General features: G+C 39.8%; 1 protein-coding gene across 1 annotated transcript; it reads left to right on the top strand.

Moving 5' to 3' along the window:
* Positions 1–1,827: 1,827 nt before the first annotated feature.
* On the top strand, positions 1,828–21,972 carry LOC308303142 (parvalbumin-2-like; the record flags this gene model as incomplete). Its single annotated transcript, XM_080747465.1, has 5 exons — positions 1,828–1,888; positions 10,107–10,239; positions 10,642–10,751; positions 20,315–20,447; positions 21,852–21,972. 5 exons carry the CDS (start codon positions 1,828–1,830, stop codon positions 21,970–21,972), a joined length of 558 nt encoding a protein of 185 aa, XP_080603591.1.
* Positions 21,973–25,917: the final 3,945 nt, after the last annotated feature.

The following is a 25,917-nucleotide window of genomic DNA, read 5'->3' as shown; positions in this document are numbered from 1 at the left end:
GTTCACGTGCAGCCAATGAGCAGCATGCATCGTATTTAGTATGCATAAAATATGCCCCTCTTGCTTTTCACTTATGGAAGTGGAGTCCCGCGGTGGGAGCGATAAAAATAGCACAATCCGACAACTAGACACATTTTTGCCCTAAACCAACCCTATATGGTGCATGACACCCTGGAGGGCCGCGGCCCTGGACTATAAATTTGGGAGGTGAAAGCCCTCCGGCTTCATCCTGCTTGCAAGTTGAGGTGTTTCTGCTCCGGTCGACAGGAAGGTGAGTCTCAGCTGAGATGGAATTTAAAACATCGCGGTCACTCTTTATTCAGTGGTTGTTCTGATTCATCTCGACGTTGCAAGGACCCCTTTTTCTTCCTCTCTCTCTCGCGGCAACGGAATACACTTTTAGAAGAAACTTGCATTGTGGAACTACAACTGGTGTTTTTTTTTTTTTTTTTTTTTTTTTTCTTTCTTTTTTCTTTTCGCTGAAACACCTGCTACGATCGCGCTGACCGCGCAGGCCTATAAAGTTGGAGGAAATTCCCAATGGATTGGAAGGCCTCCTTATTTATTTTGTATTTGATTTATGTTCATTTAGTGAGGCTCGGTGCCAGTAGTGTGTGTGTGTGTGTGTTGTAGGAGGCCCGGCCTGCCCTGCATGTGCATTGTGAAGAGGAGGCCCAGGGGCGCCTAACATGTGCCACCAGGGCAATAAAGCAGATTAGGCCTAGGCTTTATGATATTACGGGCCATTCCCACTGGGCACAATAACTATTGTGAACACTGCCATTCACTTGGCTTAAACTATGTTTTTAAACTATAGCATACTTTTTATAGTCATATAAAAATAGTTTAAGGCAAGTGGATGGCAGTGTTCACACCAACTATATATATATATATATATATATATATATATATATATATATAGACCTATATATAAAGAAAAAACACACACACGCACACGCACGCGCACGCACGCACACACACACACACGCACGCACGCACGCACGCACGCACGCACGCACGCACGCACACACACACACACACACACACACACACACACACACGATGGTGAACGATATAGTTTGGAATGGCGCTTTAGGCTGATGGGGGGAGTTATCTTGGTGCCAAACACCTTGGGTGGGGAGGGAGGGGGGGGGGGGGGGGGGGGAGAGAGAGAGAGAGAGAGATCTTGTTCACATCTTGTCTCGTTAGACTGGGAAACACGAGATATTGCGAAATCTGTGATTGATTGAATGCATCATTAGCTGGAGTGATGGGAAGCTATATAATAACGCTAGTATCTTTTTCTTCTTTTTGAAAAATATAGTAGCCAACAGGTCTGTGTATATATATAGCCTACACAATCTTATTTTTCTTTCACCCGCAAGACATTATAGGCTCATTCCCACTGGGCCAGATAACAGATAAAAAAAATCTGCCACAAATATCTGTGGCAGAAATTTTTTTTTTATCTGTATCTACCATCCACTCTGAATGGAAAAATATCTGGAGAAAGAGATTTTTTTTATCTGTTATCTGGCCCAGTGGGTATGGGCCTATAGCCCTTATTTTTCTTTCACCCGCAAGACATTATAGGCTCATTCCCACTGGGCCAGATAACAGATAAAAAAAATCTGCCACAAATATCTGTGGCAGAATTTTTTTTTTATCTGTATCTACCATCCACTCTGAATGGAAAAATATCTGGAGAAAGAGATTTTTTTTTATCTGTTATCTGGCCCAGTGGGAATGGGCCTATAGCCTAGACCTAATAACTATATTTTATCACAAATGTTCTTTTTTTCCTCCATAGGAAAAAAAACATCAGAAATGGCATTCGCTGGTATCCTTGAAGCAGCTGATGTTGCTGCAGCGGTCGCTATGTGCGCAGGTGAGTCTATAAGAGCCAACAGAGGCCCAGAGAGGCTACTTTTGGTACTTAAATACTAAATAGGCTACAGTGGCATCAGTTCAGCAAAAGCTAAGGTATGGCAACATGACTGGTGTCTTGCACGCACGCCCTCGCGCGCGTGCAAGACACCAGTCATGTTGCCATACCTTAGCAACAGGCTCGATGAAAAGTACGTTTTATTATTTCCCCCTGTAGGCCAAGGTATGGCAGCTGCCATAGCTTGCCATACCCAATTGACACCTTGATGCTACTTCTTTTGTTGGCCTAATTTGAATAAGTAGGCTACGTAAATAGGCCTTGTCTATAGAGAATGTTTACTTGACTATTTTTATACTGTGGTAGGTAGGCCTACTTCTAGGAAAGGAGTACCCTACTACTACTTCATTAGACTAGCCTAACCGTTATTGTTATTATTATATTATTATTAGTTTGGAAAATTAATATGCCAATACATTTAAAAAAAAGCAAATTTTCCATGGCTTTTATGGCGATTGCTATGGTCCATTCCGGTGTTTGTCCATAATTCTAGCTAAAATAAATTCAGCATTTTGCAGCTTCAAAAGCAATCCTTGAAATATGAAGTCAGGAGTCAAAATTCTCTGAGGACAGAAATGCACGCTATTCCACTGCTGCACGAAACGCTCTCCCTCCTTACTCCCTCTCCATTTGTTCTCTCTCTCTCTCTCTCTCTCTCTTTCTCTAACAGCTGCCGACAGCTTTGACTACAAGACATTCTTTGCCAAGATTGGTCTGTCAACAAAGTCTGATGAATTGATCACAAAGGCCTTCTATGTTATTGACCAGGACAAGAGTGGCTTCGTTGAGGAGGACGAGCTGAAGTAAGCATCACAAACTTCATTATTGCATTGTTATTTTTAAACTTCATGAATAGCCTAGTTGAATTTCTATCTCTTGAAATATTGGCAACTTTTTACTTTTTATTACATTCTTTATTTAAAAATGCTTGGAGTTTCTAATCGCAATGTATAGCATATGCTATGTACTGTACTGTAGTTTAGTGGTTCCCAAACTGGGGGTCCCCAAATTATTTTATGGGGTGGCCTCAGATGATTAGCTTAATGTACAACATAATGTACAACGTTTTCTCACTCATCAGTAAACAAGCCAACATACAGTATAAGTGTATACAGGGTATCTGCACTTACACTGTATGTTGGTTATGATGGCTTTCTGCATTTATAAAGTGACACTTTAAGGACTTTTTAAGACATTTTTAATACCAAATTGGCCAAATTGTCAAATATGACATAAGAAAGAGGGAAACATTGTGAAAATAGTCGATCTTCAACGCCTCACGTTGTGAGCTTGTAGTTCGGCTATGTTCTAAATATTAATCTGTGGAAGTGCTTGTCAAGGTGGGGGTCCCCTGTTCAAATATGATTATTTTGGAGGGTCGCAGCCTGAAAGGTTTGGGAACCCTTTAGTTGGTTAACCCTCCTAGCGCTGCAGCACCCTGACTCTGCTTTATTTTCACTGAAAATAGCAGACTAGAAAGGCTACATCCCACAACCTTAATTAGAATCGCCCCAAAAAATAGTGTGTTTGTGTTTCCATCTGTAACTCCACGTTCAGCAGTTGTTCAATTGTCTAAAAAACATAATACAAAAATCAATAATGCATGTACCTTGCCCAACATCAACTTTATCACCTTCAGATGTGTCTCTACTTCTCATAATCCCCAAATGTTTAAAATATTTTCCCAAATTTTGGCCTGTAGGCGGCTGTCCTGTGATGCGTTGCAAGCACTCTCATTACTGTAACTGGGTAGCGTTTTCATATATTAATAATAATGAAATACATTTTGAGTACATTTAAATTCTACTGTCGCTAGATCTTTGTTGGGGAGTTGCTCTTTTCCCCCCCTTAAATCCATGAGAAAGCTTTCTTATGAGGAAAAGATGGTCATGTTACTCTCAGGATGGCACATTGGCCCTTTCACAGTGACCACGTGTAACTGTTGCTGACACAGTAGTAATAAATAGCAACATTTGTACTTTTACTTGAAGACTTTACCAGTAATCAAATTGAGGCATATTTAATTAAAATAGCTGCACTTATACTAGAGTGGGATATTCTTGTACCCTTTCTCCTCTGTGTATATCGTCACTGTCAGGCAGAATCCTCGTATCTCCAAGTTTCAAATTTGTACTTTTTTCACTAAGTAAAGCCCTGCTTCATCACACAAGGCTGTCGCACAAAAGTAATGAAAACAGCGCCTCGCGGTGCGAGGCGTTGTGTGCTTGTAGATCTGCTATTTTCACTAGTTAAAATGATGAATACAAAACGAACGGTCTTGGACATACAAGGTTTCCACTCGACAACGACGATATATAACCCTACAGTACACACAGCTACACACCGCATCATCGTCTTGGTACATGTTGAGAGGATCTGCACTTGCTGCCTGTTAACCCGTGTGGCTTGTTTGTCCACAGGCTGTTCCTGCAGAGCTTTGATCCTGCTGCAAGGGCCCTCACAGACGCTGAGACCAAGAAATTCCTGGCCGCCGGAGACATCGATGGCGATGGTGCATTCGGAGTTGACGGTAACCCATCACAAGTCCTTGATTTATTATTATATTTTATGTATTTGCGCCAACTTAAGTATTCTTGATTTGAAGACGTACAGCGATTTAGCTGGAACAGAGTATAGGCCTACGTCTCTCTCCATTGACTTTGTAACCAGAGCTTTGCGGACAAGTTGTATTTTCAAATGGCATTTTTTAGACCTCAGGCATCCATTAAACAATCAAAACAAACTGGCAGCCTAAGTTTAAGGCATTGCATTGCACTACAATTGTGGTCCCTACTGGTGATCAAATGCAATAGCAGTCCTTTGTATAAAGTAATTCTTCATGTTTGTTGATGAACAATATGCCTAACCATTGCTAGCTAAAACTGAGCTCCTAACTATCATATAATTTATCTCCACAGAGTTCATCTCACTCGTCAAGGGTTAATTGCATTCTATGGAACCACCGCTGAGGATGCCTTCACTATGCCTGTCCAATACCGTATCTTTTTTATATTCATTTTATTTATGAATGTCACAGCCCTGTACTGTAACTCCCCTATGACCCAAAAGCGTGTTTACACTCCATGTTTTTTTTTTAATATGTTTTGTTCTTGCATTCAGAGAAACTAGTACCACCTTTCATTTGCACTTTCCTGAAAGTGGAATAAACTCACATTTTGGGTTAAAAGAAAAAAAGTAATGTCTTTTGTTCAATCTTGGTTCCGGGGTGATGTCTGCAGGCTGCATGTACTGTACATACGTAGTGGTCAGGAGCAGGATTCTTTGGATCCAAACATGGCAGCCTCCATACCATAGCTTACTTTACACCTATTATAAATCTTTGACGATGTGATTGAAAGTGAAAGAGGATATGCTTTGGCATAGCCCAGCGGTACAGTCCGCTAGATAAATGGTCAGCATTGGCAGAGACAGGTGGTTCAGCGAGAACAGCATTAGGGGAGCGACTTGCTTTCTGGATGTGCTTCAAAAGCTGTGATTTGAGCACAACTTGCAACTGCATAGTCTGAGGCAATACAGTATGTTCCACATGAATGGAGCCAGGATGGTGTAGGGTTACTTTAGTCCCCAATTGCATGGCTTTTTGTCAGCGAGGCACATTGCTTTGCAATGTTCTCTCTCAGATTGGGAGGTATAATGCTAGGTAAAGGACACATGGAATATGGGTCACTTCTTTCTTTATAGGAGTGAAAAAAGATAAAACGGTCGATGGAGCATTTTAAGTTTTATTCAGAACAGTGTTCATCCTAAAAATCTCACACCTCATTATGTGCTTAGTGAAAACGTGTCATCTTAACATAAAGCAAGCGCCATTGCGAGCTGTTTTAATTGTGAAAATGGGGAAGAATAAATAATTTAGGCCCAAGGAGGATCACATAAAACTTACATTTGAAGCACACCTCGGTGATGACGAAGGTTTCTGTCTGGAGATGCCCTACAACTTTATATTTGTCAACCAAAGTGTGAGACAGTACATTTGTAATATAACCCTGATATTTAATAAGGGCAGGAATAGTGACTGTATCCATAACCCAGTCGTTCAGGGTGAGGGACCTTATTTGACCACCCAGAACGCCATAGGCTGATGTTCTAGTTTTGTAAGGCAGTGTTTCTCAATCTGTGGGTCGGGACCCCCAGGGGGGTCCCCAGATGTTTAGCTTAATGTTAACATTCATTGTTTTCTCACTCTAAAGTAAACAGACCGACATACAGTATAAGTGTATACGTACATGGTATCTGCACATTTCTGAAGTGACACGTCAAGGACTTTTAAGACCCTTTTAGTACCTCTGGTCAAACATTGGCCAAATTGTCAAATATTAGAGGCCGAAATGGTGAAAATAGCAGATCTACATGCTCACAACGCCTTGTGTTCCGAGGCGTTGTGAGCATGTAGATCTGCTATTTTTACAATGGAACAAATCAAACTAGTCAAACTAATGTAATGCCAACTCCTACAAAGTGCTTGTCTGGTGAAATATGAGTATTTTGGGGGTCGCGGCCTGAAAAGGTTGAGAACCACTGTTGTACGGCATTGAAAAAGTCACTTGAAAAAAAGGAAAAAGCATAAGCCTACTTATGCACAGCTCGGGGAAGGTAGGCCTATACAAGAACACAACAATTCATAAAACAAACTGGTATAAAATAAGTCGGCCTTGACATTTTCATGTCAAGGCCAGACATAAGAGAAGATTTTGGTTGTTAGAATAGATTTATTACAGAATTATACACCTGTCTATACTGTACAGTAGGTATAGAGTTAGGAAAGTGAAGCCTATTATCTAAATAGTCATTTTAATATTATAGTAGGCTATAAGCCTACGTCTTTGTAAATGTAGATATTGACAAAGGACTACTGTAATTCCTCAAACGTGCAAACGTTTGTGTGTTATAGCCTAGATACTTCTCTTTCATTAGGCCTAGACAAGATCTAAAGGGCTGAGTGACAACAGCCTATGTAAATATAAACTTTCCTAAAATAGCATCATAAATACTTCCAAAGCCGTAACGAGAAATACCCTACATGAGTGTAAGAGAGGAGGAAGAATATAACCTAGTTGGAAGTCTTCATCTAGATGAAAGTGCACCGATTTAAATCAAATTCTATCATTTAATTTTGCACTGTACACCCGACAATACCACATTTTAAAAAAAGTGCCATAGTGGGCTCAAATTGGATCATAGTTTGATTCAGTTCTAATATATTTGGCAGAACTTTTACAGTTCCAATGTTCAGACTCAATCTTAGATTTTACTACGAACTATTTACTGTCACCAGTGCTACAGCAATTTCAAGCCTATTGTTTTTAGGTTACACACACACAGCCGATGTTCCTTCTGAAATAAAATCTGACATTTTGTGAAATTCTGTGTTTTGTTTTTTTATTTCTTAATTTTAAGTATAAAACAATAGGCTATATATTGCCTACAATAATATACTGGGTAAATGGTAAATGGTAAATGGTGCATTTATATAGCGCTTTTATCCAAAGCGCTGGGCAGTCTATTGACTGTGACCCTGAGTTATCCTTTTTGAACCACAGTGCCAAATTAATTTATCATTTCAATTTGCACTGTGCCCTGACAAAACCATGTTTGAAAAAGTGAATTTGAACTATTTACAGTGTCACGCATGCTATAGCAATTTTAAGCATATTGTTTTTTAGGTTACAAACAGCCTTCTTCCTTCTGAAATTAAATCTGACATTTTGTGAAATTCTGTGGTTCTTTATTCAACATTTGAAAATTGTTATATCGATATTTCTTATTTTGAAGTATAAAACAATAGGATATATATATATATATATATATATATATATATATATATATATATATATATATATATATATATATATATGTGTACATATATATATGTACATATATGTATATATGTACATATATATATATATATATGTATATATATATATATATCGTCGCTGTCGGGTGGAAACCTTGTATCTAAGTTTCAAATGTGTATGTTCTTTCGCAAAGTAAAGCCGTGCTTCGTTATACAAGGCCGTCACACAAAAGTAGTGAAAACAGCAGATCTACAAGCACACAACGCCTTGCGGTGCGAGGCGTTGTGTGCTTGTAGATCGGCTGTTTTCACTAGTTTAATCCTTTTTTAAATTATAAATGCAAAACAAATGGTTTTGGACATACAAGGTTTTCATCGGACAACAACGATATATATATATATATATATATATATATATATATATATATATATATATATATATATATATATATTATATATATATATATATTGCCTACAATAATTAGGCAGTCCATTCACTGTGACACAGAGTTATCCTTTTCCAATCACAGTGCCAAATCATCTGGTAACGTGAGTAACATTGCAGACATTTTACACATGCCAATCTCACCAAACTATTCTGCTCTGAGAGAGCATGCATCATTAATCAGTCATAATTGGAGAAATACATTAGCTGTATATGTTGCTGTATAAGCTACACAATAACAACTCAGATTCTTAAATCAATAGGCCTAATTGAAATGCTTATCCTTGACTGATAATAAAACTAGTAGGCTACTCAGTATGCAACATCACCTAAATGTGGTATTCAGGAAATACAGTACAGTACCTCTCTTTTCCGTCTGTGATGCTGTGTGCTATTTAATATGGTGCAGATATCCATGATCAGAGCACATATATCACTCAAATCAACAGCGTATATTATTAGCCCGACGCAATATCAACTTCTTTTGCATTGGCCCATGTGTACCATTTAAGCGTCTTCATTTATGTACATATAAATAGAACAGCTCTGACCACTGGCCACATTTTCACCCACTCCGATGCGTGTCTATTACATATGCCTCATATTTCGGGTGAGAGAAGGTATATAAGCTTGTGAGAATATCCAGGGGAGTTTACTGCAGTTGCCAGCTTCATCTGAGCGAATCCACGTTTTAGTCTTAGTACTCAAAAACTTGAGGTGAGTTCCACAGAAAAGAAGCAAATCTTTCAGCAAGTCTGCAATTGAACCCATTGAGCTTCCTGCACTTTGCACTGGAACAGGAAAAGGACTACAGGGGATAATCCCAAACAACAAAAAACAAGTTTATCTTTGGACTAACCAAGAAATTAAATGGATGAATATCCCTACCAAACCCTAAACAGAAGTGGAAAGGATCTTTTGGCTTGGAGGTTTTGATTTGGGAAAAGTGGACTACCCTTTCTGATCCTTCGAATCAAACTTTTTTGTGTGTGTGTGATTAACTCAAAATAATAATGGAATAAGGGCTACAATATACATTGCATGGTTTTATGAAGAGATTCATAATACCCTGTCAGTTAAAGTACTAGCTGTACTGCAATAGATTTCAAGATTCAACAGCTGAGTGCAATACACAAACAAGCATATGATGCTCATGCCTCCTCATTAATTTGAGCTTAAATGACAATGTGTCTATACTTCTTTCCTGCCCTCAGATAAAAAATGGCTCTCGCCGCGGTTCTCGCAGCAGCTGACATCACTGCAGCCCTTGCAGCCTGCCAAGGTAACATTTGTAATGCCAGGTGTAAAGAGAGCTTGTAGATCTGCTGTATCAAGACAGAGACCAGACCACCCACATGCATAGATGGAGCTCAGAGATATGCACGTGCACGACTGCAGTCATGCTATAGGCTAGTCAGAATTCAATTGCATTTGTACGATCACATACTTACTACCATTAGGAGACTCAGGTGACAGCCAGTGTGGCACTTGTTGTCATGGATGAGATGCATTGTGAGTTTGCAGATCTGCTATTTTCAGCAACAGTGACACCGTCATACGATGGAGCTTAAACTGAGCGCAACCTCTAATGTCAACACACTAGGAGACCTCAATGTAAACACACTGTAGACCTAGATCATGTCAAGATTAATATTTGTGCATGTTTTATATATTCATGAGATTAGGAGATTTGATTCCTCTCCCTTTCTGTCTGTCTGTTTGTCTGTCTGTCTGTCTGTCTGTCTGTCTGTCTGTCTGTCTGTCTGTCTGTCTCTGTCTGTCTGTCTGTCTGTCTGTCTGTCTGTCTGTCTGTCTGTCTGTCTGTCTGTCTGTCTCTCTGTCTGTCTGTCTATCTGTCTGTCTCTCTCTTTCACTCTATCTCTCTCTCTGTCTTGCCTCAGCTCCCGATAGCTTCAAGCACAAGGAGTTCTTTGCCAAGGTCGGCATGGCAGCCAAGTCCGCAGCCGATGTGAAGAAGGCCTTTCTAATCATTGACCAGGACAAGAGCGGCTTCATTGAGGAGGAAGAGCTGAAGTAGGCAGAACTCTTTTAGACTGCCTCAGACACACACACATACAGTGCAGGAGAACAGTTCTCCAAAGGCTTCAATGGCACCCAGATCATATTTCTGTGTTTGGGCCACAGTTAATCTAGCGTGATGTCCATGCCTGGAGGAATCTGAAAAACTCAGCCCTTGCGGTTCTCCAAAGGAGTAACTCTATATGCCAACATTTTCCTTGAGTCTCATGTTAAAGGCTGTCATAGAATAGAATTTAATAGAATACATCTTTCATGTCGTGAAACATCATGACCTGCCAGAGCAGTCAGTACTACTGATTGTCTCAAGAAATAACAGGAGAAAATAACAATAATCAAATAATAAAGGAGAAAAAGGGGGTCTATCGTGTGACATTTCTTTTTGTTTGTTCTCTCCAGACTTTTCCTGCAGAACTTCTCTGCAGGCGCCAGGGTCCTGACTGACGCTGAAACCAAGGTGTTCTTGGCGGCCGGAGACGCCGATGGTGATGGCATGATCGGAGAAGATGGTGAGTATTTACATTTATTAAGAATAGCCTGGCTATACCAGGGATTAGATTTAACTTAAAGGGGTATTTCACTTTAAAAAAAACTTTTGGTAATTTTATCATCTAATCAGGCTTTTATGAACACCCTGAACAGTTTTTAATTAGCTTGTTTGAATATTTAGATATTTGATGTAAATGTTACTAGGCCCCCCAGGGCCTCTCCACACACCCATTGTAACTTCAAACTTCATTTTAACCATGATAGATTCATTAAAAACACACATTATTTTTTCTGGTGACTCATACTACCCTCCTAATATGTGAGCAGGCCGTGTTTTTTCGATAACATTTTTCATTTATTTTTAATAATTATTTTTTTGTATTTCATTTTTTCCATTTTCCCAAATAATTATTAAAAATAAATGAAAAGAGTTATCGAAAAAACACGGCCTGCTCACATATTAGGAGGGTAGTATGAGTCAACAGAAAAAATAATGGGTGTTTTTAATGAATCTATCATGGTTAAAATGAAGTTTGAAGTTATAATGGGTTTGTATGTGGAGAGAAGCCCTACCACTGCTCCCTGTTGAAAGTGGAATATCCCTTTAATTTTGAGGTCTAGGACTTGATGGTAAACTTTGTCTGGAAAAATAGATCCATGGCTAGCATTAAGATTTATTTGAATCCTTTCTTTTTAATACAAGACTGAAAGATCTGACATGGCAGGAGATAGATAATAATAATAATAATAATAAACGTCTTATAGGCCCTATACCAAAAGGAATGCAATAACCATTATTGTCTCTAGTATAAACAGAACCGCGAGGGCTGGCATGTGATTTGAAAGAACACACACAGTATTGACACCGGACCACTTAAACATTTGCTAACTTGAGCAGTTTAGAAACAAAGCTTGAAATAATCTTTTGTCTCGCTTTCTTCTTACAGAGTTTGCTGCACTGATCAAGGGCTAAATGACACACAGTGACCAAGACCTCACCTACCTAAGAACAAGACTTCACATCCAGCTTCCACTCTCTCACTTTGACTCCTCACTCACACACCCATGCCATACTTTTATACACAAAATAGATGATCTTTAAACCTTGACTGCCTTCAAACGGACTAACAACCCTCCGTCTGTTCCTTCTCTCGCTGTCACTCTCTCTCTGTCTGATGATGTCTCTGTCCATGATGAATGTACCTGACTGAAATGTGTGGCTGACCTTCCTCTCTCCTCTTCTGTCATAGTTCTGTTGTGTTAGTTTTGTTACTACTGTCTGATCAGTGGTCATGATGATGATGATGATGATGATGATGATGCACTGTGACAGAAAACAGGCCGACGATGAGAGAGGAATAAAGATTATTTTTCAATAAGACCTTGTGTGCCCTTTGTCATCAGAGGTGAGACTTACATGAAATCTTACATAAAGGTGTCAGCGATGATGACGATGATTATTAGTCCATGCATTACCTTTTAGGCCTAGAATTATTGACTGCTTTAACCAGTGAAAAATAGCAGATATACAAGCTCACAGCGCGGCACCGAGTGCCGCGCTGCGAGCTTGTAGATCTGCTATTTTATGAAAAAGTCGTGAAAATGTGTGCAAATCTTTGAATATATGTATTTTCAATGCGAAAGGGTTGTAACTCAAATTTTGCTTCTGGGTGGTCCCTGGAACTAAATATTTTGAGATGCGGGTCCGTGGCCAAATAAATATCATTTTGGGGGTCCTTCACATGAAAAGGTTTGAGAACCACTGACATAGTTAGTCTCTCAAGAACAGGCTAACTGAGCTCCAGTTGAGTGAAAAGGACCTTTTCTTTGACCATGGCTGGCCAGATTGCTGACATAGAAACATAGGTTTTTCAAAAAACCTTAGAAGGATTCAAAAGACACTTATAGAATCGGGTAAAATTTCTAATTTTCACGATTAAAAAAAATAGCAGATCTACAAGCTCGCAGCATACAAGTGAGCTTGTATATCTGCTATTTTTTAGTAGTTAAAACATAAAATAATGATAATAATGTGTACCCGTTCTAAATGGGTTAATAGTGCACCACTCGGATCATGGTTATTAGCCTATTCAAATATCCACCCTACCCACTGGTTCAGATAGCAATTTATGAACTAAAATACTATTATTGTCTTTTGCTATGTGACAATATCAAAGAGATTGTATTGTTACATGGCATGGGAATTCGTGGCCTATTTTTACATCTGAATTAATTCAATTCGTTTTACATTTGAACTCACAATATGAATATACAACTGTTTGCCAGGAATCTTAGGCACACTGACAAAAAATACAAGTTGTACTAGTACTTGTATACATTACAATACCTCAGACTTTGTATTCCCAGGAATACAAAGTCTGGGGTCTGGAGCCCATATATCACCTATTTCTCTCCATCTTTGTGTATTAAATTAAAAATGATAATAAAAAAGTATTATATCTAGGTTAATCATCACTATTTAATAACCATGGATAATAAACGTCTAGTTTTCTTGTGAAATATATACAATATTTGTTGTCAGTAGTAATATTGCCCCTGCATTGGCATCAAGGAACCACAAGGTGGAGTCCCTAACCTAATAACTAGAATAGTGCTCTAGACAAACCAGAGTTGGAAACCATTTTTATAGCAATCCCTCTAATAGTCTTGGCTGCTACTGTCTGTCTGTATCATTCTGTTCAGCATACAGTAGCCTACCTTGTGTGGCAGCCGCAGGTTTATAATTCCCACCTAAGCAATATATTGTTAGTTATGTTTCTGGAAATAGAAACTCTGCCACAGTACATGTACTCAAGTACTGTACTTAACAATTTTAAGGTACTGTATTTTTACTTTATTGGACTATTTCCAATTTTCACCACTGCATGGCATGATGCTGCTGCAGTGGTGTGTTTGGTAAAGGCTTTAGTGGGGTGATCTGGGCAACCGACAGCTGCAGGGACGGATTAATCCCCGCGAGGGCCCCTGGCCGATAATTCTTTAGGGCCCCCCACCATAACGGCAGTCCCCCTCCCTGCCGACACGCACTACCCAGAATTGGATTTTTTTTTCTTTTCACATAGACATCGAAGGGGGCTTGATCCCCTGCCCTTTTATCAGTCTGTAAAAAGTGCCCTCTCCAGACCATGAATGCAGTTTTTACTATGGTGAAAGAAATGCAAATGCCCCTCTTTCCATGCCATACCTGAAGGCAGCATTCAAGAAAATGATACCCTGTCCAAACTCTCTTGAACTTAAATATCGCATTTTATGTTGAAAGAATTGCCCTCTCTGTGTAGAAATCCATGCCGTTACACCCCATCTCCAGTATTGCCTTTTTTATGCTTAGTTTTGTGTGGTATCAAGTACTGAAAATAGCCGACCTCCAAGCTCACAACGCGTCGCAGCGTGACGCGTTGTGAGCTTGGAGGTCTGCTATTTTCAATATTTCCACCAAAAGGCCCTTTTAGAAATGTCAGCCCCTGCCTCTCTAGCATTCTCTGCACATCCCTGCTTAGGTAGGCTACAGCACTTGAGTAAATGTACTTAGTTAATTTCCACCACTGGCTATAAGGCACCAAGTTGGCGGTCAACATTCAGGGCGCCGTCAAAGCGAAGGGAGGCGGTGATCGAAGACACAATTTGACTGACGAGCCTGTTGAGGTTGGTGTAGGATGGCCTCTCGATGTCCAGGTTCCCTGGGTCCGAGTTTGCAGTTTGGCAGGGACGTGCTGGCCATTGGGAAAAGCAGGACAACTCCCGAACGGCCATTAGGAAAAAAACACAAATAAAATGTCGGCCGTAGTTCCATTTTGGGGGCTGGGCGGCCAACAAAGTAAATCGTCACTGTCGGGCAGAAACCTCGTATCTCCAAGTTTCAAATTTGTACATTTTTTCTCAAAGCAAAGCCCTGCTTCATCATACAAGGCTGTCGCACAAAAGTAGTGAAAACAGCCGATCTACAAGCACACAACGCCTCGCATCGCACTACACTAGATTGTCTGTTTTCACTTGTTTAAATTATTTTTAAAATGGTTTTGGACATACAAGGTTTGCACCCGACAATGACGAAATATAACTCATGTAGGCCCACTGGCTTGTCACTTGTCATGATCTGAAATGGCAAATCTTTGAGTAGCAGCAGCGCTATAGAGAGAGATCTCTCTCTATAGCGCGCAATGAGGGCTTTTTCCCGGGCTGAATCAGGGGCCCAGCATGTCCCTGAGGTTTGGCAAATGAGATTGATTCCCCTGATCCTCAGTAGCCCACGACCGCCTTGCCTTCTGCCCATTCATTAGTGCTGAGTAGAATGTTGCTGACTCCGATGTTTTAAAAAAATCACACCCGTGTGAAGTGGAGCTGTGTGTGTGTGTGTGTGTGTGTGTGTGTGTGTGTGTGTGTGTGTGTGTGTGTGTGTGTGTGTGTGTGTGTGTGTGTGTGGATCATGTGTACCGATTTTTGTGACATTTGAAGAAAATATGTAGGAAAAGGAGCAAAAAGTGTGTTTTGGAGAAAATTCAAGATGGCGGAAAATCTATCATGGCGCAAATGGGCGTGGCCTATATGGGGAGATGCGTCATGACCCAAGGAATCCAGGGAAAAAATATTTTTAATTTTCCGACCTACGGTTCAAGAGTTACAGGCCAAAACGTAAAGTGGGGTGTTATGGCGCCACCATGCGGCCAAATGACACAATTATTTTTTATTTAATCCTTGAAATCATTATGAACCTCCTCTCCAAGTCTTGAAACTCTAGCCCCTATGGTTTGCGAGAGACAAATAATTGAATGTGAGTTTTTGCGATTCCCATTATAAGTCAATGGGGAAAATTAATTCACTAATAAATTAATATCAATTAAACTATTGAACCTTTCTCTTAGCAAGTTACTAGCCCACGATTCCCGAGTAAGCCGGTCGATTTGACATATGGCGCGAGTGTGTGGTGGCAAAACTGTGGGACTAGTAGCGTGCCGAAGTTTAGGAAGTTCAGGCTACATACAGACACACACACACACAGACAGACAGACACACAGACAGACCCACACGGCCACGTATAGGGAGCCTGTGCTTCACACAGCTCCAAAAAGTTTCACTTCCAGACAACAACAACACAACAACCTACCAGTGAGTGTGTGTGGTAAAGGTCAAGGTTTATTAGCATGTCCCAAACTGGGCAATTTGTGTTATAGGCCTATACAGCAGATAATAAAACTCTAAAACACAGTAAACATACAGTGCACAAACAAGAACATAGACATAGACATGGACATAAAGAAGCAAATGTATAAGTGTATCCACAACCAGCCTCATTTAGGATGGAAACGGGCCTGTCCCCTGAAACTAAACGGGAGGCTCTCTCCACTCCGACATGTCACCACACCGAAATTGACTTCTTATTGTCGGAGTGGCGACACTCCCATGGGGGTTCGGTTTAGGGTTTGGGTTAGAGATAGGGTTAGTGTCGGAATGGGAGTGGCCCTCATTTCTTTTCTTTTTTTTAATATATATTTCGTCGTTGTCGGGTGGAAACCTTGTATGTCCAAAACCGTTTGTTTTGTATTTATCATTTTAAAAATGATTTAAAGTAGTGAAAACAGCCGATCTACAAGCACACAACGCCTCGCACCGCGAGGCGTTGTGTGCTTGTAGATCTGCTGTTTTCACTACTTTTGTGCAACGGCCTTGTATGATGAAGCAAAGTAAATTTGAAACTTGGAGATACAAGGTTCCTGCCCGACAGTGACGATTTACTTGGAACGAAGGCCGACATTTTATTTTTATTTTTTTCCTAATGGCCGGCCTGGACCGGCTGGGAATGAACCGGCCGTTCGGGAGTTGTCCCCCTTTTCCCAATGGCCAGCACGTCCCTGAGAAGTAGGTATAAATGAGAATTTGTACCTATTGGTTTTTGTGGCAGGGGCCTCCAACCGTTGACTGGAAGGCAAGAATTCAAATTCAGTATTTAGGGGATGAGAGCTGTCTGCTGCCTGTGTGTGTGTGTGTGTGTGTGTGTGTGTGTGCGTGCGTGCGTGCGTGCGTGCGTGAGAGAGAGAGAGAGAGAGAGAGAGAGAGAGAGAGAGAGAGATTGAGAGACAGTTTTGATGTTTTTCTTTGCTAAGCTGATGAAAAAGGCACAGTCAATTATTATCTGGGGAAGTTATCTTTAATTTAGTCAGAACATTCTTAAAAGGTAACATATTTGTTTATGTAACATTATAGCTTGCGGACAAAGTTAAGAGCTGGTCTGCAAGAGAATGAAAGGCCTGCTGTGTATTTGAGGCAGTGGTGCTTTGGGTAATTGACTCCTTGACAATTAAAGATTCATGCAGGGCAAAAGAATAAGATAATCTGAACCCTCATTTTTGTTGACTGGGTGGTTTGATTTACAGGAGGGCACCTCTCTCTCTCTCTCTCCCTCCCTCCCTCACACACACACACACACACACACACACACACACACACACACACACACACACACACACACACACACACACACACACACACACACACACACACACACACACACACAGACAGACAGACAGACAGACAGACAGACAGACACACACACACACACACACACACACACACACACACACACACACACACACACACACACACACACACACACACACACATGCACACACACTTTCTCTCTCTCAATATCTCAATATCTCTCGCTCTCTCTCTCTTCCTTTCCTCAAATTAGATGGAAAGGTGCTGGGTTTGATGGTGGTATAATGAACAGGAAACCTATGGAGGACAGTACAGTAGGCCCTATTCTTCCCAAATTAATAATTTTTAAACACTCAAAAGTCAAAATAGAACACATTAGATAATCCAATAACTGTCTAATTCACCCTTTTCAAATAAATTGTATCTGGACATGTTTAGAGCAAGTTACACTATTGTTCTTCTTCTATTGTTCTACAAAAGCTCAAGTTAGCAATTGTGGAGCTAAGCTTGAACAGATTCCAGTTGCTTAAGAAGAGGATATCATCATGCCAGCTGGTCCATGTGATAGGGGTCATTTGAATTGAGAAGATTATTCATTGGATATAATGGTATTTATGTTGATCTGCTTGACTTACATGTGAAAAGCTGCCTTTAGCTGACTATACCAACTATTCCTCGCCCTACATCATGCAAATGTATCTGGCAATAAAAGTATGTCTGGTTCTGGTACCTCAGGCTGTATATGAATAAAATTAACCAGTAAAACAGACAGACAGACAGACAGACAGACAGACAGACAGACAGACAGACAGACAGACAGACAGACAGACAGACAGATGAAGAACGAGTAAATGACTAGATAGAATAATTCTTAGCAATAGATTGAATAAAAAGCAATGTTATGACAGAGGGGAGAGGGAGGAGGGAGACATAATAACATGAGTAGGCCTACTACCATTCAAGCTGCCTATAGAGTCGAGACACAGAGGGGCGGTCTGCAGGTGACAACCACCAAACGCAGGCGGAGCATACGTAACGTATAAATAGTAAAGGTTAATTGGGCAGGTAAGGAATTCGAGAGGGAGCTCAGAATTTGATACGCGGACAAGTAACTTAAGCATCGTGCTTTGTACGCGCATCCACTCCAGAGACCGTAGCGTATATAAGTCCTTGCCGACTGTCAGCGGTCACCATAAAGCCTTATCTTACACTGGAGCTGTACGAGGACAGAACCTGAGAGCGGTGAGTGAAAGACAAACTTTTGCAGGTGCCGCCGTGCGTAACGGGTAGGGATGACAGGTCACCTTGGTCTTATTGGTGCCTGATAGAGGAATGCAACTCCACTCTCTTATTGGGCTATCTATTGGCTGCTTTGAGTAGGCCAAAATAGAGAATAACATCTGTTCATCAGATAAATTCGAGAGAAGTTTTTTTTTTTTTTTATATATATTTTTGGGGGGCTTTTTCTGCCTTTATTGACAGATGCACAGTAGGCTATTCGAGAGAAGTATAGTTGTGTCTCAAATCATTGGTTGCTTCTGTGCATAAGCGACAATGACAGACCTATTTAGACTTGAGCAGATAGGAATGTTTTTCATTGATTGTAATAATTAAACTACAAACAACATTAAAAAAGTACAATTTAAAATACATTAATTGAAGCCTAATCTGTATTAAAGTATAGATTGGTTAAACATATTTCTTTTTATTAAATAATTACAATCAATGGAAAGCTGTCCTGTGAAAAAAATGAAAATGTCACTTAGGCCCTAGATTTGACAGTTTAGCTAGAGGATCATTGAATTACCTGCGTCAGATCAGGATGGATCAAACACTGATCCAATGTAAGAAATGTTGGCAAGGTTTCGCGCACATTATAAGCTGATAGAGGTGGATGATGAGTAGGATGAGTAGGATGAGTATGATGATGATGATGATGATGATGGACCCAGTGACCACTTGGCCAGAGGCGCTTTGAAAGGGAGAAAGGGACAGGGAAGAATTGAGAGGGAGAGGAGAGTGAATAATTTACAATGCTCTTCTTTTTCCCCTACAGGATTAATATGTCACTCACTTCTATCCTCTCGGCTGATGCCATTGACGCTGCACTCAAGGACTGCACAGGTAAGTTAAACAACAGGCTACCTCACCAACATTGCAGGTTTGGTAAATTGTTTAATCAAATAATCATGATAATAATAATAACAATAACAACAACAACAACAACAACAACAACAACAATTATTATTATCGTCATATATTATTATAAATGTTACTAAATTAACTAAATTAATCTCATCATTATGTTAATCACGATTCATTATTTTAATCTCATATTTATACGGTATATTTGGCCTTTGGACACTGTTTCTCAACATTATTATCTCAACTATTATTTGGGGAGGTCTCCAGATGATTAGCTTAATGTGCAATATTGTTTTCTCACTCGACTGTAAACAAGCCAACATAGGCTATACATACAGGGTATCTGCACATTTATAAAGTGACAATTTAATTATTCTATTAACTAAAATGGTCAAACATTGACTACAATATTTGCTATTTTGGCTATAAGGTCCATCCCTGTTGATATAAAATATAATTAAAGCATAAAGGTGGACACAACAGTAATCATATTAAGTAAATTAAGCATATCCTTGTACCCATCAGCTGCAGTTTGTTTAATGCGATAACACTATGATTTATTTGGGTTTTTAATTGATTTTGAATAAAACATTAACACGAAAGACTTGAAAGATATCCCTCTAAGTTACATTGTGAACTGATAAAAGCTGATGACTTATTTGCGATTAATCGCGCGATTAATAGCTAAATCATGCGATTAATCACGATTAAAATATTTAATCGTTGAACAGCACTAATTCTTAGTATTTCCAAATATGTCAGTGTAGCTGTCATTCCTGTGGGAGATTATAATGTTGTCCAGTGTCGTGCATGTCCAGTAACTGATCTACAAGCTCACACAACGCATTGTATGACATGTCACATGCATATAAGCATTAGGCTGTACACAGCAAAATAATCGCTGTTCATTGTCCTGTGTGTGTGTGTGTGTGTGTGTGTGTGTGTGTGTGTGTGTGTGTGTGTGTGTGTGTGCGTGTGTGTCCAGCTCCAGACTCGTTCAACCACAAGAAGTTTTTCGAGCTGTGTGGCCTGGCTGCAAAGTCGCCCCAGGAGATCCAGGATGCCTTCCGTCTGATCGATGATGATGACAGTGGATATTTAGAGGTGGAGGAGATGAAGTACGTATAGTTCTATAGTCGCACTATATTAATTTATCTTTGGAAAATAGTCAAAAATGTAAAAGAATTACACAAAGTGACAATGAATCGAGAAAAACTATAATCTGTGCTTTCACTGAGACTGTTTTTCTGTAATTTGAACTGATTCTTGTCTGTATGACATGATTTGTCAAGTTGGACGTTGGTCCAACTGATTTGTGTGCCTGCAGTCATGTAGCCTACCATATGTGTTTGAACGATAGAGATTTAATGTCCACAGTTTGTATTAATGCACTGTGCCATTAAGCTGTAAACTAATCCACAGTGGTAGCACGCATGCACGCACAAAATCCCAAATGTACATTTAACTGACTGGGTTGAACAGGTGTTACAAGTCCATTAGACGCAATGGACCTGTACCCCCTCGTTTTACAGGAGTTTACAGGATCTAGCTGCACTGTATCCACAAGTTTCCTGAGTCCCATGAGCCCTTGCGCGAACGTTGGGCACCACTTCCTGTTCCTTTTAGCTGTTTCGTATCAGGTGTTCATTCTGACTGGTTGCTCTTGCTGTTGTGAGCCTTGTGACACCTGCATCTCTGCACGGTGATTGGTGCTCGTTAAGTGGTTTGAATGAGCTGTGCAAAGGAAGTGAAGCCAACATTAAAGGACGCTGCACACTGCTACGTTTTTTCGGACGAATATAGGAACGAATTTTGGAGCACATAAATAAAGAAATCAACCTCACGTTATGTCAATCACGTTTGCACGCAGCCGCCCGTTTCGTGTTTATTTTCAGACCACTGGGTCCCTTGCTCTCTCTATATCTCTCTCTCTCCTTGCCCTGAAAACAGCTTTTCGCAACGAAAAAACGCAGCAGTGCCAGTGTGCAACCAGCTTAACACACCCAGCTCCAGGGACGTGCTGGCCATTAGGGGGAAAAAAATAAAAAAAATGCCTTCGTTCCATTTTGGGGGCTGGGTGGCCAACAAAGTAAATCATCATTGTCGGGCAGAAACCTCGTATCTCCAAGTTTCAAATGTATACATTTTTTCGCAAAGCAAAGCCCTGCTTCATCATACAAGGCCGTTGCACAAAAGTAGTGAAAACAGCAGATCTACAAGCACACAACGCCTCGCGGTGCGAGGCGTTGTGTGCTTGTAGATCGGCTGTTTTCACTAGTTTAAATCATTTTTAAAATGATAAATACAAAACAAACGGTTTTGGGCATACAAGGTTTCCACCCGACAACGACGAAATATAACTACAGAAAAAAGATGAGGGCCTCTCCAACTATTTTTCCCGGGCTGAATCAGGGGCCCAGCACGTCCCTGCCCAGCTCCCTTCAGTAAGCTCACTGGGAAACTTGTGGATAGGCTCTGTCTGCTTCTATTCATATTAACTTTACACACCTGCTTCCATCCAGATTGTTCCTGCAGCATTTCTCCCCTACGGCTCGGATACTGTCTGATAAAGAGGCCCAGGCCATGATCACAGCCTGTGACGATGATGGTGACGGCAAGATCGGAGCCGATGGTCAGTTCTGAACATTAACTCCTGATTGGCTATGATGAAGACAGGGTGTCACATATCGTCACTGTCGGGCAGAAACCCTTGTATCGCCAAGTTTCAAGTGTGTATGTTTTTACGTAAAGCCCTGCTTCATCATGCAAGACTGTCGCACAAAACTAGTGAAAATAGCAGATCTACAACCACACAACTTGTGTGCAAGGTTTCCACCCGACAACGACGATATGCAAGCTATGATGCCTATACTACAGTAATAGCCCTAAATGATAACGCTCGCGTGAAGACTTTTATTTTGAAGATGTTTTCTCTCTTACGAGGTTATAACGAACAGTGGTCATGGACTGTTGGTGAGCCCCTTTGATCCCCTTACTTCTCCAAACATGCACAAATGCAAAATATAAGGTGCTTGCCTTCTTGCTCCAAGTGTTCTCTATCCATCCGGAAGCTCTCCGGAATGTGTCACAGCATTTATGCATGTTTGGAGCAGTAAGGGGATCAAACAGGCTCTTCGACAGTCCATAGCCACTGTTCGTTATAACCTTGTAAGAGTGAAAACGTCTTCAAAATAATAGTGCTCTTACAAGCGTTATTATTTATGGCTACTACAGTAACTGACTTGTTGGCATCCAATAGTTGACAATAACACCTGCTCTTTTTGTTATGCAAAGAACATTATACTATACTATAGATATTTTGAATCATATTAGGACTTTTTTAATTCAAAATCACGGTACCATAAGTGTGTGTGTGTGTGTGTGTGTGTGTGTGTGTGTGTGTGTGTGTGTGTGTGTGTGTGTGTGTGTGTGTGTGTGTGTGTGTGTGTATGTATGTATGTACGTATGTATATACTGTATATATATGAGTTCATGAGTTTTTGTCAGGTTTAAAGGGGAAGACCACCCATTTTCAATATTGAACTATGTCATTAATATACCTTAGAGGAGTTAGAGGAGTTTCCACACAACTCCTCTAAGGTATATTAATGACATAGTTCAATATTGAAAATGGTTGGTCTTCCCCTTTAATACTATATTTCAAAGACTGAAAAATACAGTTGTAATGGGACAAACACTCCTTTCTCTTTAGACTAATCCTCGCACCAGCGGCAGGTCTCCTACCATCTTTTTTCTTTTTTTTTGAACAATATGTTTATTTTGTTTTTTTCCTTTTTTAAAGACACACAAAACCACATATACCAATACAATAAAAGACCACAATCAAAATTCAGACAAAACAAAAAAGCATACAATATACAAAAAAACACAAAAAACAAAACACCTGACATCAACACGACACATAAGAATATAAAATAACTATGATACAAAGAGCACATACAACACATCAACATCCAGACTCCTATGCCACAAGGCCAGACAAACGACCGTAGAGAGAAAAAGAAAAAGCAGCTACCCTACTCCCGGTTCCTCCCTCCTACCATCTTTTGCAAGCAGCATTGTGTGACCAAGTTGCATATTGGCTCAAGCATTCTAAAAATGTATTTGACCTGTCAAAACATGTTTGACTCCTAATACCATGGCCTGGTAGTGTTTTATTTGAGCTCTAGCCACGGACACCTCAGCGCCATCTGGAAAATCATTAAATTGAAGATCCACATTGCGAAATTACTGGTGATTTTTATGAATCCGAATGTCAATCATATTTAAAATACATTCAATGACATGATCTGCTTAATCTCATAGTTATTTTTGCAAAGTCACTGTGAAATGAAAGGAAGATGTCAAATGTTGTATTTTTTGCTGAACTAACCCAAAACATCTTTTTTTTTCCTCATTCTAGAATTCAAGGTGTTGGTCCATGGTCGTTGAGAGATGACCATGAGTGTCCAGGTCTTCTATCCTCTCCTCCCTTCATCTCTTGGTCAAGAGTCCTCAGGTCCCCGGCATACGTTCCCAGGATTGTATTTCATTTACTACCAAAACTCTGTGCACTTGAACGGTTTCTAAATGTCCCTTTCCTGATTCAAAAACAAACACTTTTTATTTGCCTTTTGTTCGTGAGTGTAGCCTACTGTATCACACGTGTTAATTCTTGTCTTTCTATGCACACACCACTGCACAACTGATGATGAATGAGATGACTAAATAAACATGTATGAACTTATTCAGTTGCTTTCTGTTCTGTTTTTTATTTATTTATCTCGTACTACAGTACATGGTTGAAAAACAGCTCAATACAGAATCTGAAGGTTTTCATAACTGCACATTATTTAATGCCTCCATTGTAAATGAGTAGGATTTAATTTAGACCTAATAAATATGACCACAGACAGAAAGTTTGTTGTCCATTTTGAAACAAGAGTCAATAAAGCTCACATTTGGGCCAATTCTACTTACTAGGCTGCTTCTTACTTACTATAGAGTTTCTTGAAACAAGGATGCCATTATGTCTGTCATAATGGCATATGTATGACATATGTATGTCACCGTATAAAGTCTGGACATACTGTAGCTCAAAAAAGTCAGCTAAGAAGAAAGGGGATTTGTATTTAGACGCATTTCTGTTATTTATTGATAGTGACCTTGTGAAAATGTTGAGGCAAACTATATCAAGTGGTACGCGGTTCAAAGTCAATTTAGCAGTGAAATGATAGGGAACGGAGAGTGCAGATTAAAGTTACAAAGGACTGGGGCCTCTCAATGTCTCTTCGGCAGGACTGTCCCCTCTAGGGTTTCTTCTGAGTGAATTGGGATAGTAAATAAGAAGACAAGACCAGAACCAGTCCCGCATTATTTCTGATCATTCATCATTTTAAGACAGTTAGCGCAATTCAACGTATGATCAGTCTTCCGATCTTGATGAGATTCACCAGTTTCTCAAGATTATTTTATTTCTTGTTTGTGTGAGACCGAATAGGTAAATAATGTATTCATTGGCGGGGATTGATTCCATCACCTTACGTATCCCAAGTATCCGTGTTACCGTTGCACCAAAGAGGGTACCACTCTCTGTGATACGGTTCACAAGGCTTGCCAAAGGGGTGTTGCACCGACCACAGCAACATGCCATCATTATCCCAAGTGTAAAATGTGACGCAACCTGCTGCTGTAATCAAGACCCTCACAGACAATTCCAATACAACACCGGGCTAGACGTTGTTGAAATGTAATGAAACGATCAACGCGACTTGCTGAAGATGAAGGCACAGGCCTGTTCTTCTTTTCTTTTTCTTTTTTAATGATAAAACACTATACCTCCTAATATTCGTTTTCATTTATCTTATTAAGAGTGAAAGAGCAAGTAGAACATTGCCTGTTCTTATTGAAAGCGTACACTATCCCTACGTTTAGAAAGTAAGTTTTAAATTATCTAATTTAATCAGTTTTAATACATTTCTTTAATTAAAGAAGTATCAACATTATTATTAAAGTCATCATTATTACTTACTCTATGAGAGTATAGTCATCTGTAATGACTAATGAAAGAAATAAAAATAAAAAAGTTTCAAAAGTGACCTTCCAAACCCTGCCTCTGTACATTGTGATTCCATCCGTCCAGATCCATCATCAACGTGATAGATTATTATACAGAATTTATTATCTTATTATCATTTATTTGAATAGAGGCACTCATGCAGCAGGGATTTATCTGGTGGGATTTAACCAGTTGCATAGGATATCATCAATAACAAAAGGGGGAAAAGCAGTGATAAAGAAAAAAAGAAGAAAAAAAAAGGAATAGATTTGATATTACATTTATTGGAGGAGCTCTGCAGGGATGCAGTGATTATTGTGGTGGAATATAACAATAACAATAATAATAATAAATAATCATAATTACTTAATGTGTCAGTTACAGAGTAGAAACTGATTTATAATTATTATCATTAAGAGTCCTTTAATACCAAAGAGTTGTTTAATAAGAATTACTTGTTCTTGAATTACTAGTTTAGCCCAAAATCATACTTATCCAGACCAGACTCCTTATCCACATAACCAAATGTC

This window comes from Nannobrachium achirus (assembly GCF_963921795.1).
Source record: "Nannobrachium achirus genome assembly, chromosome: 18".
NCBI lineage: Eukaryota > Metazoa > Chordata > Actinopteri > Myctophiformes > Myctophidae > Nannobrachium > Nannobrachium achirus.
This window is presented reverse-complemented; position numbering and strand designations above follow the sequence as displayed.